The sequence below is a fragment of the Dromaius novaehollandiae genome, chromosome 25, assembly GCF_036370855.1.
Source record: "Dromaius novaehollandiae isolate bDroNov1 chromosome 25, bDroNov1.hap1, whole genome shotgun sequence".
Classification (NCBI taxonomy): Eukaryota; Metazoa; Chordata; class Aves; order Casuariiformes; family Dromaiidae; genus Dromaius; species Dromaius novaehollandiae.
The window spans coordinates 3995526-4011084 of NC_088122.1; the positions used below are offsets into that span (position 1 = coordinate 3995526).

The 15559-nt window shown below is 54.8% G+C and overlaps 2 protein-coding genes across 7 annotated transcripts in view; one reads left to right on the forward strand and one right to left on the reverse strand.

The window, feature by feature from the left end:
• FBN3 (fibrillin 3) overlaps positions 1-6606 on the forward strand; it is a 112105-nt gene extending 105499 nt beyond the window's left edge. The window contains exons 60-65 of the mRNA XM_026105397.2: positions 486-602; positions 879-1007; positions 1658-1777; positions 2334-2565; positions 3549-3717; positions 4023-6606. Of these exons, the coding sequence (XP_025961182.1) occupies positions 486-602; positions 879-1007; positions 1658-1777; positions 2334-2565; positions 3549-3717; positions 4023-4397 (1142 nt within the window). The 3' untranslated portion in view covers positions 4398-6606. The remainder of the gene's footprint in view (positions 1-485; positions 603-878; positions 1008-1657; positions 1778-2333; positions 2566-3548; positions 3718-4022) is intronic.
• Positions 6607-9469: 2863 nt separating this feature from the next.
• Positions 9470-15559, reverse strand: part of CTXN1 (cortexin 1) — a 44100-nt gene continuing 38010 nt past the window's right edge. For all 6 annotated transcript variants that reach the window (XM_064497300.1, XM_026105463.2, XM_026105462.2 and 3 more), the window contains 2 exons: positions 11940-12059; positions 9470-11081 (listed from right to left, as the gene is read on the reverse strand). In XM_064497300.1, the coding sequence (XP_064353370.1) occupies positions 10641-10895 (255 nt within the window). In that variant the 5' untranslated portion in view covers positions 10896-11081; positions 11940-12059 and the 3' untranslated portion in view covers positions 9470-10640. The remainder of the gene's footprint in view (positions 11082-11939; positions 12060-15559) is intronic.

Sequence of the window (15559 nt, forward strand, 5' to 3'; positions counted from 1 at the left end):
GCTGAGCTGAGCTCCAGGAGCCATTACCTTCAGCCAGCATGTCTCCTACATATGAGCTGGGCATGTCAGGGACACTCAGGGCTGCTGCTTCTGGTGCTGGCTGCTGCCTGGCAGCTGCCAGGCTGGGGAGGGCTGGGCTTTGCCCAGCTCTCACAGTGCTGATATATTAGGCTAGGAGCAGGCTGGCCTAGGAGTCTAGGAGAGTCTGGGATTAGTGTCTTACAAGAAAGGCAGATAAAAATCTCTGCCTTTTCCAAATATGCCTGCATGTGATCAGCACTTGAGGTGGGGGGAGACTCCTTGGACTTGTGATTCTTGTGCAAGAGATTCTCTTCACCTCACTTGCAGTGCTCTTGGGGCTAGTCCAGGTCAGTTCCTGGTCTGCCAAGGATCACAGTGTAGCATGTGCACACAGGTGTCACAGACTGAGAGCACAAAGCCGGTAGGATAATCTGAGACGCATGTTCTTGTTCCTGTTGCTTTAGATTTGGATGAATGTTCCACCAAGCAGCACAACTGCCAGTTCCTGTGCGTGAACATTATTGGAGGATTCAACTGTAAATGCCCACCAGGGTTCACTCAGCACCACTCGTCCTGCATCGGTGAGTAGTGCTAGATAGCGCCAGCAAGGTGCCCATGGGTTAGCCTCAAACCCAGCAGTCTTTTTAGTCCCCAACTCTGGCTCTGGAGCTGCCGTAGCTCTTGGAAGCTCTCCAGCGAGTTCTGCCTGCCCCTCTCCGGTCAGGCTGGGGTTGTGCCTCTGACCCACCTGTCTGCTACTCCAACTGTGCTAAGCACCATGCTGCAAGGTAGCTGCAAAGCTGCACACAGCCATGTCCTTGGGGTTGGGCTTACAGCTGGCTGTCGGTGTTTTGCAGACAATAATGAGTGCACAGCTCAGCCCTCTCTGTGTGGAGCCAAAGGACAGTGTCTGAACACGCCAGGCAGCTACAACTGTGAGTGCCAGAAAGGATTCTCCCTGGACAGCTCTGGTGTCAACTGTGAAGGTGGGTCTTTGCCTCTGGGGCTTTGACAGAAACATGCTCCATGTGGAGAAGTTCCTAGTTCACTCAGTCTCTATGGCAGCTCAGTCCAGCCAAGAAGGGACTATTCCTCATTGTGGGACACCAGAAACACAAATGGGAAGCCTTATTGTGGAGGAGAGGTCAGTGGTGATTGTCCTGACCAGCCTGGAGACACACTGGCTCTTGGCCTGCTGTCAGCAAGTAGATGAGGGTCTTGGTGATGCAACCATGGCAGCCAAGGGTGGGAAGGAAATGGGCCTGTATCTCATCACAGGAGATCTCCTGTCAGGAGAAACCTATCATGTGTTATGCTAAAGAAAAGCCTATGTTTAAGACATGGTATGAGGCAGAACAGATCTAATAATGGTCCAAGTCAGACTGAAATGCCTTAGAGCAAAAAGCACCCAAGCAGGGGCTGCAATGGGATGTAGGTGGGCCTTGGGGCTGAGGGTGTGATTCAAGTCCAAGCTGCAGAGCCATATTTAGGTGGAAGAACTGCCACCCACACGAGTACCCTGGCTTATGGATGCTAGACCCCAGGCTTGTACCATGTGCATGTGGGCCCTATGCACCTGGCCCTGCCCACAGGACAGACAGAAGGTGTCTCACTGTTGTCTGTTATGTTGCTGCAGATGTGGATGAATGTGATGGAAACCATCGCTGCCAGCATGGCTGCCAGAACGTGCTCGGAGGCTACCGCTGTGGCTGTCCGCAGGGCTATGTGCAGCACTACCAGTGGAACCAGTGTGTGGGTGAGCGTGGGCTGGGGCACAGGGAACTCTTGTATCCTGTAGCCACACGTACAGGCGATAGAGGGTAGGAAAGCCACCAAGTCCGTCTCCAGCCACCCCTAGATATTCAGTGCTGCCACCTCTGGGCACTGGATCTTGGGGAGTTCAACTCCGCAAACCCAGCACTGAGCTTCCTGCCCTGCCCTGGAGACAGCCTGGATCAAGGCAGTGCCTGTGTCCAGAGGCAGTACCACTGCCATTTCCCACACTGTGCTACTTAAACACCTGCCAGCCAGACTCCCTCTGCAAAGGGACTGAAGGAAGGCTGCTCTGCAGTGTGATGAGCTCCCACTGCCCCTGACACCACCTGGAAAATCAAGGCAGTCCTGCATGGGATGAGGCCCCACGTATGTGGCCTCCCTTCCCTTCTGAACCAGGAGAGGGAAGCCTGCTGCCAGCGTTCAGCTCAGTGCTGGCTGTAGGCTGGTTTCCTTGGCCCTCCGGGGCAGGGACGATCAGTGGCACAGGAACTCCCTTCCAGTAACTTTCTGACCAGTTCTGCTCTCTTTGGGTGCAGACGAAAATGAGTGTTCCAGCCCCACTGCCTGCGGCTCTGCTTCCTGCTACAACACTCTCGGGAGCTTCAAGTGCGTCTGTCCATCTGGCTTCGATTTTGACCAGGCCTTTGGTGGGTGCCAGGATGTGGATGAATGCTCAGCGGGAGGCAGCCCCTGCAGTTATGGCTGCTCCAACACAGACGGAGGCTATCTGTGCGGCTGTCCTGGAGGCTACTTCCGAGCAGGACAAGGGTGAGAGAAGCAGCCAGTCACTGTCTGGTACCTGTTGCATCAGGCAGATGCCAGGCACACATCTGGAATGCATGTAATATGGACACAAACCCATTCACGCCTGCTCTGATGGCAGCACCAAAGCCACCCTTTTGCATCTGTATGCTTAACGCTTAACACACACCAGGTCCCTACAGGCCTTCTCACGCCTGCAGAGTTGAGCACACATGCACACACATCTCTTCACATGCACTCCCAAACTAGTATATAGTCAGGCCTGGCCAGTCCCCACCTCACCCACAGGGGCCCAGGTTAACGTTGGGTGTTGGATTACCTTGGGGGATAATAGCAAAAGTGGAAAGAAAACAGGAAGGAGCACTGTCTCTTTATTGTGACAGGGCCGTTTCCATGAGAGTGGAGCCCCAGGGCCAACTCTCTGCTCTAGGGACATCTTAGGCTTCTTCTGTTTAAACAGCCGTGGATAAAACACATTTAAAACACACCTAGAGTTGCAGCCAGAGCCCAGGACTTGCCCGCTGTCCCCCAGCTTGACCAGAAGGAATGGAAACTGGTTCTCACCCCACCTCATCTCTAGCCCAGTCCTTAGGGCAAGAGATTCCTTCTGAGCAAGGACCTTAGCCCCAAGAGCCAGTTAGCTCCCATTCCCACGTGAGTCCTTAGCTTCTCTAATGGCAGCCTGTTCCTCCCCCACCACAGGATTCTCATGCTAATGCCCATCTCCTCTTCCATTTTACTAATCTAAGGGTTAATGGAGCTGCTAACATAGCAGATGTAGGATTAATCTAAAGTCCAGGGTTCAGATAGATTAAACCTACTGCCTTATTAAACAATATGTGGCCTGACCTTCTCCAGGCAGGTCCTGTACACAAGCTGCTCTGCACAGGCTCTGTCCTACATGTGAGCATGATTCTCCATGTGTTTCTTGGTGTCACAAGATTTTCCTCCTGAATCTGAGCTGGGTCTCTCTGCTTTTCTGCCACCAGACACTGTATTTCTGGCCTGGGTTTTGGGAAAGGTTCCTACCTTCCTGCCCCTCAAGAGGAGGATGAAGACAACCTGCTCTCCCCTGAAACCTGCTATGAGTGTAAGATAAATGGCTACCCCAAGCGGGGTCGGCAGCGACGCAGTGTCAATGGGACTGAGATGCACCAGGTAAGAAAACCATGGCATCCTGCATGGGGTGGAGCAAGACAAGATCCAGTTCACTTGGGGGATGGACTGCCAGGAGCAGATCCTGTGCAGTAAGCCCCCTTCTATACAGTTGCCTAAGCCAAAAAGGGGGGAAATGAACTGCCATTGTCTCAGAGGTTCAAATAAGGAACCAGGCTACACTTAAAGGACAGCAGGGACCAGAGAAGTCACACCCCACTTCTCAGAGCTTCCTTGGGGTGGCCTTCTGCACCTGGCCATGGACTGTTTGTTGTGTCTGCTACTGACATGCCTTGTTCCTTCCCCAGGACCACACCGTGAACTTGGCCAGCGTGGATGTGGATGCTCCTCTGTCCATGATGCTGAACCTCTCTGACCTTGTTCACAAGAAGCACATCCTGGAGCTCCTGCCAGCCGTGGAGCCCCTGGAGAATCGTGTGCGGTACCTCATCTCCCATGGGAACGAGGATGGCTATTTCCGCATCCACCAAAAAGAGGGGCTCAGCTACCTGCATCTCGGCCGCAAGAAAATAGTGCCTGGCACCTACCTGCTGGAAATTGTGAGTGTGCCCCTGTACCGCAAGAGGGAACTGCAGAAAATGGAGGCCAAGAACCACCTCAACTACTTAGCAGGGGAGCTGGGCCAGGCACTGAGAATGAAGCTCCAGCTCCAACTGTACTAACAGCCATGAGACCCACCCGCCCAACTGACAGTACAGCCCTCAGCCTTGCCATCCACACCTGGAAAAAACTGCCTCTTCTCTTGTTGCACCCCTGCCACCACCTCCCCCACTGCGCTGTACAACTGATGGGAAATGTCCCTCTGGGCTCGGTACTCGCCTGGGCCGTGGGGGGATGCTCTGCTTCGTGGGGTGTTTGGGATAGAACCAAGCCACACCACAAAACAGCTCATGAAAGCTTTACCAAAGGTTCAAACCCTGTTAGCAGGGACTCCCTCCCTGCGTTCAGCTCCTGCCCATTTCCCTTCAAATAGGTACTGTTAGTCCAAGCTGCCGAGGGCTGTCCTGTGGGCAAGTTCCCTGTTCTTCATGGCCACACACCACCCCATAGCCCAGGAAGTGGGAGGGGGCCTGGGAACGGCTCTGGAAGGAGCTATGACATGGTGTGGTATTAGTGCATTTCCCAACAGCTCTTCTTCCTGCTTCGCTTCTGCATCGGCGTAATGGTGCTAGGGGAACCCTCTCATATCCACACTGGCTGCTCTGCCTTTCTCTGTCCTCTCCGTGTCTTCTGGTCCTTTTGTAGAACAGAAAAAGTCACCGCTGAGTGAACGGGTAGGTCAGATTTCTAACCTCACATTGCGAAGCAGCCAGGTCACAGGCTCCTGCAGGGCACCTAGGGCTTTCACACCACAGTATGCTGAGCACATGCACTCCCTCCAAAAATTGGAGCTGGAAGGGCTTTTCCAGAGCTCCAGAAAGTCCAAGAGTTAGCATGTCCTTATGTAAATGAGGAGGAGCTCCGGGGGAGCTATTGTGTTCCTGAATGTGATTGAACAAACTAAACTGGCAGGAAAAATGTCATGAGTCTGGTACGGAGCGGTTGGATCCTTCCCATGCTGAAGGGGATGGAGGGCTTGGCAGGACATGTTTGGTGTTCTGCAGGGGTAAATTTGCTGGCTACCACTGCTGGGAGGGTTTGAAAATCCTGTGAAAATTTTCCGACCGGCAGGAACAAGGTGGGAGGGAGGGAGGGGAACACAGCAGCCTGTCAGGGACATGAACATCTAGGCCTTCATTTTCCAAACAGTCCTTGATTCTGAGCTACCCATCTGCGTGACTCCGGTGCCTATGGCCAGACTCCCCACAGTTAGGACCACTTCTGAAATGGAGGCTTCAAGTCATTCCTGTCTGGTTGTCACGTTCATCTTGATCGGTACAAGATAACCGAAATGCTCAGTCTCTGGTTAATACAGGCAAATGAAATGCCCTAAAAAGTGTCTGGAAAATATGAATTAAGTGAATTGAAGTCTCCCTGCTGCTTCCAGTAGCCTGTCCAGACTGTTCTGTCTCGATGGGCTTTTCTTCTTCCCAAGAGGGTGTTCTTCCCACAGCTGGTCTCTGCAATGCCATTTCCTAATTTCGCATGAATCTGTTTTTGGTTCTGCATTGACACTGTGCATCACCAAAGGAAAGAAAGGTGCTATTTCACTCTGGTAACACACAAGACTACCTGATAGACAAATCAACACATCCAAAGGTGCTTTCAGCTTTCAGAAGCTGGTGCTGGTATTGAAGTGTCAGCGTTAGTGCACTGTATCCATCCACTCTTTCGTATTTATGTATAACCACCAAAGTTATGACTGCTCATTGCTGTGAGGAGTGCATATTCCTGTAGCTGTTTTGGTACTTTGGGGGAGAGTTGTTTTTTCCTGGTACACTGCCACTGCATAGGGTGGGGGGAAGTGTATGTATGCTGTATTTGGGCTAATATCAAACTTGAAAACTCTTTTGTATAATGCAGCTCCAGACTCTGGATTTTGCAAGAGTCCCAGAGCTCGTGACAGGATGGGTGGCCTGATGTTTGTTTTTGTTTTTTTTTTAATTATTTTTGTTTTGTTTTGTTTTTCCAACAGGTGCTTTTTTTAAAAAAAATTATTAATAATAATAAATTAGCAGAGGTGGGTTTGTGTGCGTGTGTTGAGCCAAAAGTGTCAAATGAAAAAGCTCAAGGTTTCCTTCATTCCTCTGGTGCGGTGTTTTCTTTTTTTTTTTTTTTTTTTTTTTTTAATTGACGTTTCTTGCTGGTTGTTTTTGGGAAGCGTTGAAACCCGAAACCTGTGCCCCCTTGTCCCGCAGAGAGAGACAGCTCTTTGTGGAGTTCCTTTTTGTATCAGAAGCAACAGCAACAATAAAATTATTTTGGGTTAAATGGTTCTGTGTCTTCCTCCTGCTCTGGGCACGGTGGTGGCTGGCTGGGGCACGGTGCCAGTCTGCCTGGGGCCAAGGTGCAGCAGGGAGGCCGGATTCAGGGGGAGGGTGTCAGAGGTCCGTCCCTAGAATATCTGCGCATTCCCTGGCCTCCCAGCCCTGCTCCCCTCTGCGTCATTTCTATGGTAAATCACAGCCATTGAGGTTGGACGGGACCTCTGCAGATCATCTAGTCCAAGGGCAGCTAAATCAGGTTGCTTAGGACCGTGTCTACTTGGTTTTTGAATATCTCCAAGGGTGGAGACTCCACAGTCTCTCTGCGAAAGCTGTTCCAGTGTTTGACCACCCTCCCAATAAAAAAGGGTTCTTATGTTTAAATGGAATTTCCTGTATTCCAGTTTGTTTCATTTTCTTTTGTCCTTTCACTGGGTACTGCTAAGAGCATGGCTCCATCTTCTTTACTCCCTCCCACTTGGGTATTTATACACACTACTAAGATCCTCCCTGAGCCTTCTCTTCTCCAGGCTGAACAGTCCCAGCTTTCTCAGCCTCTCCCTGTATGTTAGACACTGATCCCTTAATCATCTTTGTGGCCCTTTGCTGGACTTGCTTCAGTATGTCCATGTCGCTCCTGTACTGGGAGCCTAGCCACAGCTCAGTATTCTTTGTAGGGAAGCTGAGATGCAAGATGTTAATCCCTCCTTACTCTGCTCTGTCTGATTACTTGAGCTTGGAAAACCCTGATGTACCAGGGAAAGCGAACAGTGCTCGGGCTCCCTAGCCTACAGCCTGGCCTAGGTCTCAGCCCCAGACAATATCTTCAGGAGAAGCATGGCTTTGTGCCTGGACCAGCTCATACCCTCAGCATGTGTCATTCTGCAACATCTCCAAGGCAAAGACAGAGGAATCACCAGCCTGAACCATGCCAAAAAGTCCTGGAACAGAATTTTGGAAGAGAAACTGGGCAGGAGAAGGTTTGGGCATGCTGCATTGCACTAAGAGCCAGTTAGAAGGAGGAGCCTGATGAAAGTCAAGGTGACAATAAAAAAACATGAGTTCTCGTAGCCTGGAAGGCCACGTTTCCACAGACTTCCTTGGCAACTGATGAGTATTGTTCTGGCAAAAAAAAAAAAAAAAAAAACCCTTGCGAGGGAAGGCACTGCCAAACCTGCTTCTCTTCTGCAAAGAGGTGTGCCGAGATCTGCTCCCTCAGATGCCAGACCAGGCAGGTGCTTCTGGCTCCTTTCCGGTTCCTTGTGAGGTTGTAAATAGCAAATGACCCTCCCCAGCCTCTGGGACAAGACCCAAAGTAGAACTTCAGCTCCTAAGGCAAGATGGGTCACGGCCCAACGGAGAGGGATCCACCAGGTGAAAGGCAAATAGCTCCTGTGCCCCTGGTTCGCCCTCTGTGCAAAGGAGACCTTATCAATACAGTCAAGGGTCCCAGGACACGGTGGGTCACAGCCCCGTCTAAGGAAGGGACCAATAAGGACCAAATTGGGCCAGCTGGGCCCTGATCCACGTTCTCTCCACAGATTACAGAGGAGCCCAGCATATCTAGCCATGTAAGAGCAAGACACTGGAGAGTGGGACAAGTCCCAGTTCAGGCTTTACAGGCAATGGCGCAAGGCCAGCCTCTGCACGAGGTCCCTCATCCCACCAGCGCACCAGACCACCACTCTGAGTGGTCAGCTAAGCTGTCTCATGTATGAAGCATGCATATCATTGAAGCTATTGCTCTGGTGGCACCAGCAGCACTGTCTGCAACCTCATCCCCAATTTTGCCTACAAAATTGCTATAGCTGGATTAGGCGTGGCTGGTTTTAAACTGCTGCTAATCCATTGTTGCTAAAATCAGCAACAGAGTCAGCTAGACTGAGAGAGAGACTGAGCTTGTGCTGGGGTTGCCTATATATGTGTGTTGCTCTCTACGCGCACACTCAGCAGGATCATTACAACAATCCTGCACGCACCCCAGGGAAGACCCTCCTGCAACACACTTGCACAGCCTGGATGCTGCTGCAGTAAGGGCAGCGGGTTGGTAGTGTTGTACCACACCTCATGGTATGGATTTATTTGTCATGGAGGGCCTATTCCCAAGTGCGTGATGTGTGCCTTGCTGTCCTGCTCACCCTGCTCGGGTGCTGGTCAGGGAAGGCGCTATCCCTGCCGCTGCCTGGGCCATGGTCACCCTCGAGCCCAGCTCCTCTCCCCTTACGGAACAGAGCCGCTCTTGCCGCTTCCCGGCAGTTTTGCGGAGCAGCGGTCGTGCGGGGCAGGGGCTGTCTAGGTTGTGTAGTGACTGCTACGTGCAGCGTGTGCCACGACGAAGGCGCTTGCCTGCCTGTGCTTTGCCGGAGACTGTGCCGTGTGGTCCAGCTGGTGGAGTTCCGCTTGGGCCCTCGCTCCAGGTCTCCATTCGCACTTTCACGAGCTCTTCTTGGCCGGATGCTCCAGAGGCAAAGCTGGCACTGGCCTGCCCGGCGGCTGAGCCCTGTGCTGCGGGAGGCGTTTCCAGGCCCAGCCCCACGCAGGATGTGGCCAGGACGGACCGTCCCTGCCCAGCAGTGCGGGTGGAGAGGCCGTGCGGCACCCACTGGGGCAGAGAGCACCCTCTGCACCCCAGGCACAGGCCACCCTCAGCACCACCACCTTGTGACGGCCCTGACCTGGGGCTGGGGTGGGATACGGCAGCTCCTGCCCCACAGGGCACCCCTCCGCTGTGGGGCAGCTCCAGCTCGTGTGGAGAGGTGGAGTCTTGGCCCAGCCAGGGAGAGATGAGGAAACCTGCCATTGCCTGGGGAGCAACGGGTCCTTTTCTGGGTGCCTGATGGGATGCACCAAAGAGCAGCAGGAGAGTGATGTGGGGTTAGCACAGTGCAGCTTTATTTCCATGGTGGGGGAGGAGGGTCTCCCCTAGGAGCTCAGTCCCTTAGCACAAACCGCCCTCCTGGCCTGTGGCCATAAACCCCCAGGGCTCTTGCTAGCCCTGTGGCAAGCTGCAACCCCCCTGCAAGACAGACGCAGCTCCTGCACGAGGTGGGAAGCCAGCTTTGTTTTCCCCTCAGTTTCTTGTGCAGCCCGTCTACCACCCAGGCACAGGGTGGCCAGGGAAGGGCTGGCCGCTCCCAGCACCCCTGGGCATGGGGAGGGCACCCCATGGCTCGAGTGGGCTCCTGCTGCGAGGCTGCCAGGCCTGGGCCAGCTGAGGGGCCTCTCTCAAACATCACGCCGGGCTTTAGGTGCCTGCTGGCATGGCTGCGGACCCACCGTCCGTGCCGGGGAGGCAGCAGGGCTGCCCGGGCACCTCTGCAGGCAGCTGCACGACTGCGCCTTGCTCAGACCATGTGCGCTAGTTGGGCAGGGACAGATCGCTACGGTGTGAAGCGGAGAGCAGGCCGCGGGACACGGTGCCAGAAAGGGGCTGTGCACGGGGTCTCCATCTCCCCCTCACGTCTGGGGGGGGCTGGGGCTGCCACACAGAGAAACAAAGCCAGCACTCGGGTCTGGTGCCTATAAGCCCCCTGACAGACACAGCTCAGCTACAAGGGCACGCACACACACGGGACCACAGTCAGCAATCCCCGGGGGACACGGACGAGGGCAACATGAGGGGCAGGAGGAGATGGGGGTCGAGGCTCTGGCCTGGCAACAGGCAGAGCCGCCCAGACCCGGAGCCCGGCGGGCTGCGGCCGGAGGCAGGTTCTGCCCTACGCTGCCCCATCGCCTCCTGCCCCTCACCTCAGCACGTGGCACTGTCCGGGGGGAGAGCGGGCAGAAGGGACCAGGCAGCCTCATTTCGTCCTTCCAACACGTCTCCCCGAGGGCGCCGCGGACCGGGAAGAGAATCGAAAAGTGCTTAGAAAAGACAGAAACCCCTAGAAAACCCGCCCCAGGCAAGAGCCCCACCTTGCCTCCCTGCCCGGAGCCTCCCCGCTGGCCCGGGGCAACACCACAGAGGAAGGGGGGGCCGGGGCCGGGGCCAGCGGCGGGGGGAGGCACGCGGAGCAGCCAGGCTCGCCCCATCCCTGCCGCCTACACCAAGGCGTAGTCGAACTGGCCCCTCTCCAGCCCCTCCTTGTGGTCGGTCCAGGAGGAGGCGGGCATGCGGCTGTAGGGGTCCAGCAGGATGCGGAAGCAGCGCACCATCAGCATCACCAGGAAGACCAGCAGGAAGATGACGAAGGCGAAGACGGTTTTCTGCTCGGCATCCATGCCCGCGGCGCTGGCCGGGTGCTCGACCAAGGACGGGGACAGCAGTTCATAATCCATGGTCGACGCATCATTCATGGCAGAGGCGAGGCACGCCGGCAGCGCGGCGCGTGCGGGCAGGGCTCGAGGCGCTCACGGGACCATTCGGCCTCCCGCTGTGCCCACACGCCCGAGCACCGCCCGCCCGGGGTCACTCCATAGCCGCTGGCGCTGCTATGCTGAGCCGGGGGGCTTGGTGGTCACTTCTGCCCGGGCCAAGAGCTCCTGGAGGGGAAAGCAGAGATGGTGAGGGAGCAGCAACGGGCCTCAGGATACTGCTGAATAACTGGAAAGGGCAAGGAAGGGCTCTCTTTTCTTTTTTTTTTTAATTAAACAAACATTCTTAATTTGAAACTTTTTCTTAATTCTTCTTACCCTTTGGTACTCAACCTAAAGGCATGGGTCCTAAACTGGCAGCTTTCCTCAGGGGTCATTTTTGCTATAGTTCGTTTAAGAACTGGAGGGTTATTTTTTTTCTTTTGCCAGCTGGAGAATTGAGAAAATCAAACCAGAGTGCAACAGGGGGAGGAGAATGGAAATATGAGACGGAGACACTTCTAGAAAGTCCTAGTGGGGAATTTTCTAAAGGAAATCTCCCCTACTTGTGAACTTCTGCTCAGAAGTTCAGGCAGAAGTTCACAAGCAGGTCCCTGTTTTTCCACGAGAACTTATGCAGTGATGCCACCTCCCAGGGGCACAGGAGGAGCAGTGAGGCTGGGCAGCCCCATGCACTGGTGCAGAAGCTGCATCTCTGGTCATAACCCCCAGCAACCTTCTGGAGAAGATGCCCATCTGCCAACCTCAGCGCTGTAGGAATCTTTTGGCCCAGTTGCCTGGGATCATGTGATAATTCAGGGCAAGAAGGACCTCAGCTCTGAGATCCCTTTTAGGGGACTACATTGCTCAGGGTTTTATTTAATCTGGTCTTGAAAAACTCCGACGGTGGACACAAGCCTTGAGTTTGCCCATTCCTACTGAGGGAGACATGTCCTGCTGCCATATTTCCCTTGACCCAGTGACTGCCTCTGGTTTTTCAGAGGGACCAAAAGGAGCTGATTCCCAGCGGTGAAGGAGGGCACCCACCTCACTGCAGCCGCACAGGCACACTAGCATCGCTATTACAGCAGATGGAGGAGGAAGCTGTGTCCTGACAGCCGCGTCGCTGAGGCGAGATCTCCAGGGTCAACATCCAGCTTTCTTGGGCTAGGGATGCAAAGGCAGAAGGACAGATAACAAAAGCCATTAAAAGGATCTTAGTCACTGTGAGTCAAAGCAAAGAGCAGCAAGGCACCGCTGAAGTCAGCAGCTGCTACAAGTCCCCGGTGTCTCCTGCCGGACCAGCACTGGCTAGAGTTCACCCAGGGCAGCATTCGCAGCAAGCTCCCCTTGCACCGTCCCAGAGCCGGGGTGCTCTTAGTGCCGTGGAGACTCCGGTGAAGTCCCACACCGGGAGATATCAGAAACAGCCAAAGGCCCCCACCGACCTATCCTCACTGCCTTCCCAGGCAGCGATACCGACTGGAAGCAAGTGGGCAAGGAAAAGGCAGAAGCCTGTCTCAAAGCCAACACACCCAGATGTGGACACAGCACGTCCATCACGGCTCTGACTCATGCTGAGGACCTGCTGACTTCTGTTTTTCTGCAGCTCCTGGGACTCAAGGAGATACAGTGCTTGCAGGTTTTAAAGATAATTTCAGATCACAAAAGCAGCTCAGTAAAGGGTGGGAGCGGCAGCAAGGTGAGAAAGCTGGACGTGTTCTTCCTCTGCTTTCCTGATTCCCAGGGGCTGGATACTGCCCATTGCCAGATGCTGGATGCTGTCCATTGCCAGACAGCAATCCAGTGCCCTATCATCTACATGTAAATAAGCTATTCCTATTTCCAAAGAGCACAAGAGCCAGTGTGAGTGGAAGTGGTGATGGCAGCAGGAAGGTGCTCTTTGCACAGAGGCCACCTCGTAACACCTGGTCTATCACAAGCCCCCCCAGCCTCCGCTTATATGAACAGATGTGCTCAGAGTGGTGCCAGCAGTGGAATGGAGGCTGATCCCCCAAAACTGCATCTTTCAATCCAGGACAGTTTGCAATCAGGAGACCAGGGGCACTTTATACCCTATACGAGAATGTTCTTCCCGTCTCTCTGCCCTTGCTCAGAGTCGGAAAAGGGAAAAGCAAGATTTGTTAGCAAAGAAACTGAATGCTTGTCCTGGCTAATTGCACATGCTCCCTCTGCACAGATCGAGACATAGCTGAGCACAACTGCTCTCTGGCAGTTCCACCCCAGTTATTCCGTAATCTCCCTTCCCAGCTTATCGTTATCCTATTTAAACCAGACATGGAGCAGTCTCTTAAAAGGTGTCTGGCATGGGACAATACAGCCCTGCCCTCCTCTGGGACAAAGCACCGTCATAACCCCCCTGCCCATGCGAGTGGTAACCCATGAGCTGGCATCTCTGTGTCAGTGCTGGTCAAGGGCATCCCTGAGCTCCCAACCACCCAAAATAGCTGCCTTGGACCTTCAAGCAATGCCACCAGCTTCCCAGTGACTAGCTGAGGCTCCAGATAACCTTTGGGCTGAGTGAGGGGCTTTGCCATAGTTTGGCATCCCACCATTGCTGGGAAGTAGCCAGTCTAGTTCCCCAAACTGGCATCAAAGGGACGTTGGCCACCCCTAGTGTGACCCCATCCAGAAGTCCCCTGGATTGGCAGTGTGTCAAACCTCCATCACACTGGGGTTTATAACCCCCCCCCCCCCCCATATTTCCCCAGCCCAGTGTAGGGTGCCAGGGCCAGCGCGACACCCCAAAGCAAGCCGATCCGGGGGCCCAGTGGGTGTCAATGTGACCCTCTAGTCCTCCGGTAACGCGGCGGCTCTCATGAGCCATCACTCTGGGGCAGTGTGTTTAGGGTCCCCAGGTCTCCAGACCAAGGCTGTTGGTGCCACCACCAGCGTCCACAGCAAGGACTGTGCTGGCAAAGGCAGAACTGGCTCTGCAGAACAGATTCTGGCCTGTGGTGCTTGCAGACAGAAGCCCCAGGAACCAGAAACACATCCTCTGACTTAGGGAAATGGGGCTGAAGGGTCCCTGTAGCTGGGCACTAAGGCAGCTCCAGGACACAGCCGTCTCCTGGCAGCTCTGTGCGGGAAGGTTGTGGCTGCTGTGATGCTCAGCCAAGCAGAGTCGTGGCTGGAGGGGAGCACTCCTCACACCTTCTCTGCCGGGGTGTGCGACATATTTATCATCATCTCCTTAATGAATAAGGATAGTAATTATTGGACTCGTCCAGCAGTTCTTGCCTTCCGTGACCTCTGTTGCCCAGACAGTGTGTCAGAGAAGGCTCCCTCGGTCCCACGCTGGCAGCCCTCCAGCCCTCCATCACTCATGTTGCTTATCACCACGACACAGGTTCCACTGCAGGAAGGTAGGAGGGTGCAGATGAGTGAACTGAGCTGGAAAAGCTTCCACCTGGGCAGAGAGCACTTGGGTGTCCCTTTCCCAGCTGGCATCAGCCCAGAGAACAGCCTAGTCCGAGGCCGGTGTCCGAAAGTGCTGAGTTCCTTGCACAAGGCAAGGGCGGTGGGGTCTGCACAGCCCCCAGGGCCTCATCATACCTGGGGCCAGCACCTCAGGGCCCGGGGAGGGTGGCTGTGGGTCAGAGGAGCCAGCTGTCCTCCGTCTCTGCCTGCAGCTGGGCCTGGCGTAAAGGGGGGCAGTGGGCTCAGTGGCCTACAAAGGTGGGGGCAGCTTGGGGAGCATGACGTATCCCTGAGACCTTGCAGAGACCTGTTTTCCAGGCTCTTTGGCTCTGTCTGATGCCATTCCAGTGGAAAGCTGGTCCTCAGGCACAGGGACAGCGTGGGGGCAGACGATGGCTGAGTGTGGCCCTGCCTGTGGAGGGAATCCAGCTCCCGTGTTAGCTTCTGCTCATGGAGGGTCACGGCCAGGGGCGCGGGGCAGAGCACCCTGCTCCTTTCCACAGAGCTCCTTGGGGACGGATGGAGACGGGGATAAAACTCCACAGCCTCCTGCCTCCTTGCGTTGTCTCCTGCGATGTGGAAGCCCTCAGGAATCCCCTGAGGTTTGAAGCATTGCCATTGCCGGGGTACTGCTTTCTCCTCTGCACCCTTCTGTGCTTGGAGAGGTGGTCGTGGCCCGTTTCGGTGTCTCAGCCCTGCCACTCCGGGTTCAGCGGGACACAGGAGACGCAGCATTGACCCCAGGGAAGCTCTGTTCTGTTCTTCAGCGACCAGTCTGGAGCCACTCGCACGGGCAGGGCTCTGCTTCCTCCACAAGTTCAGACTCTCACTCAATTCAGAGTGTCTGGACAGCCACCGTTTCACTGCAGAGACCGGATGAACTATCACCTTAACGAATTCCTGTTTTCTCGGCACGAGGCAAGCTGTAGACCCCTCCGAGAAAAAACAGTTGGTAACCCCTGGAAGCTGAAAGATGGGTCTGGGAAGGGGTCTGCTGCTTTGTACCTGCAGCACCTCCTGACCCGAAGCAAGGCAAGCCCGGAGCATCACTGCTGCTTGCACAGGCACGGCCTCATCCTGCTCTGAAGCGGGGGTCTCAGGCAGGGGACATTGGCCTCACAGGCCTCAGCTCTGGCCTGTAGCAAGAAGCTTTTCCTGGCAGCAGGTGACAAGTGGAAAGCTGTGGATTGCACAGCTTGCGGCTTGGAAAACGGCTGTTCCTGAGG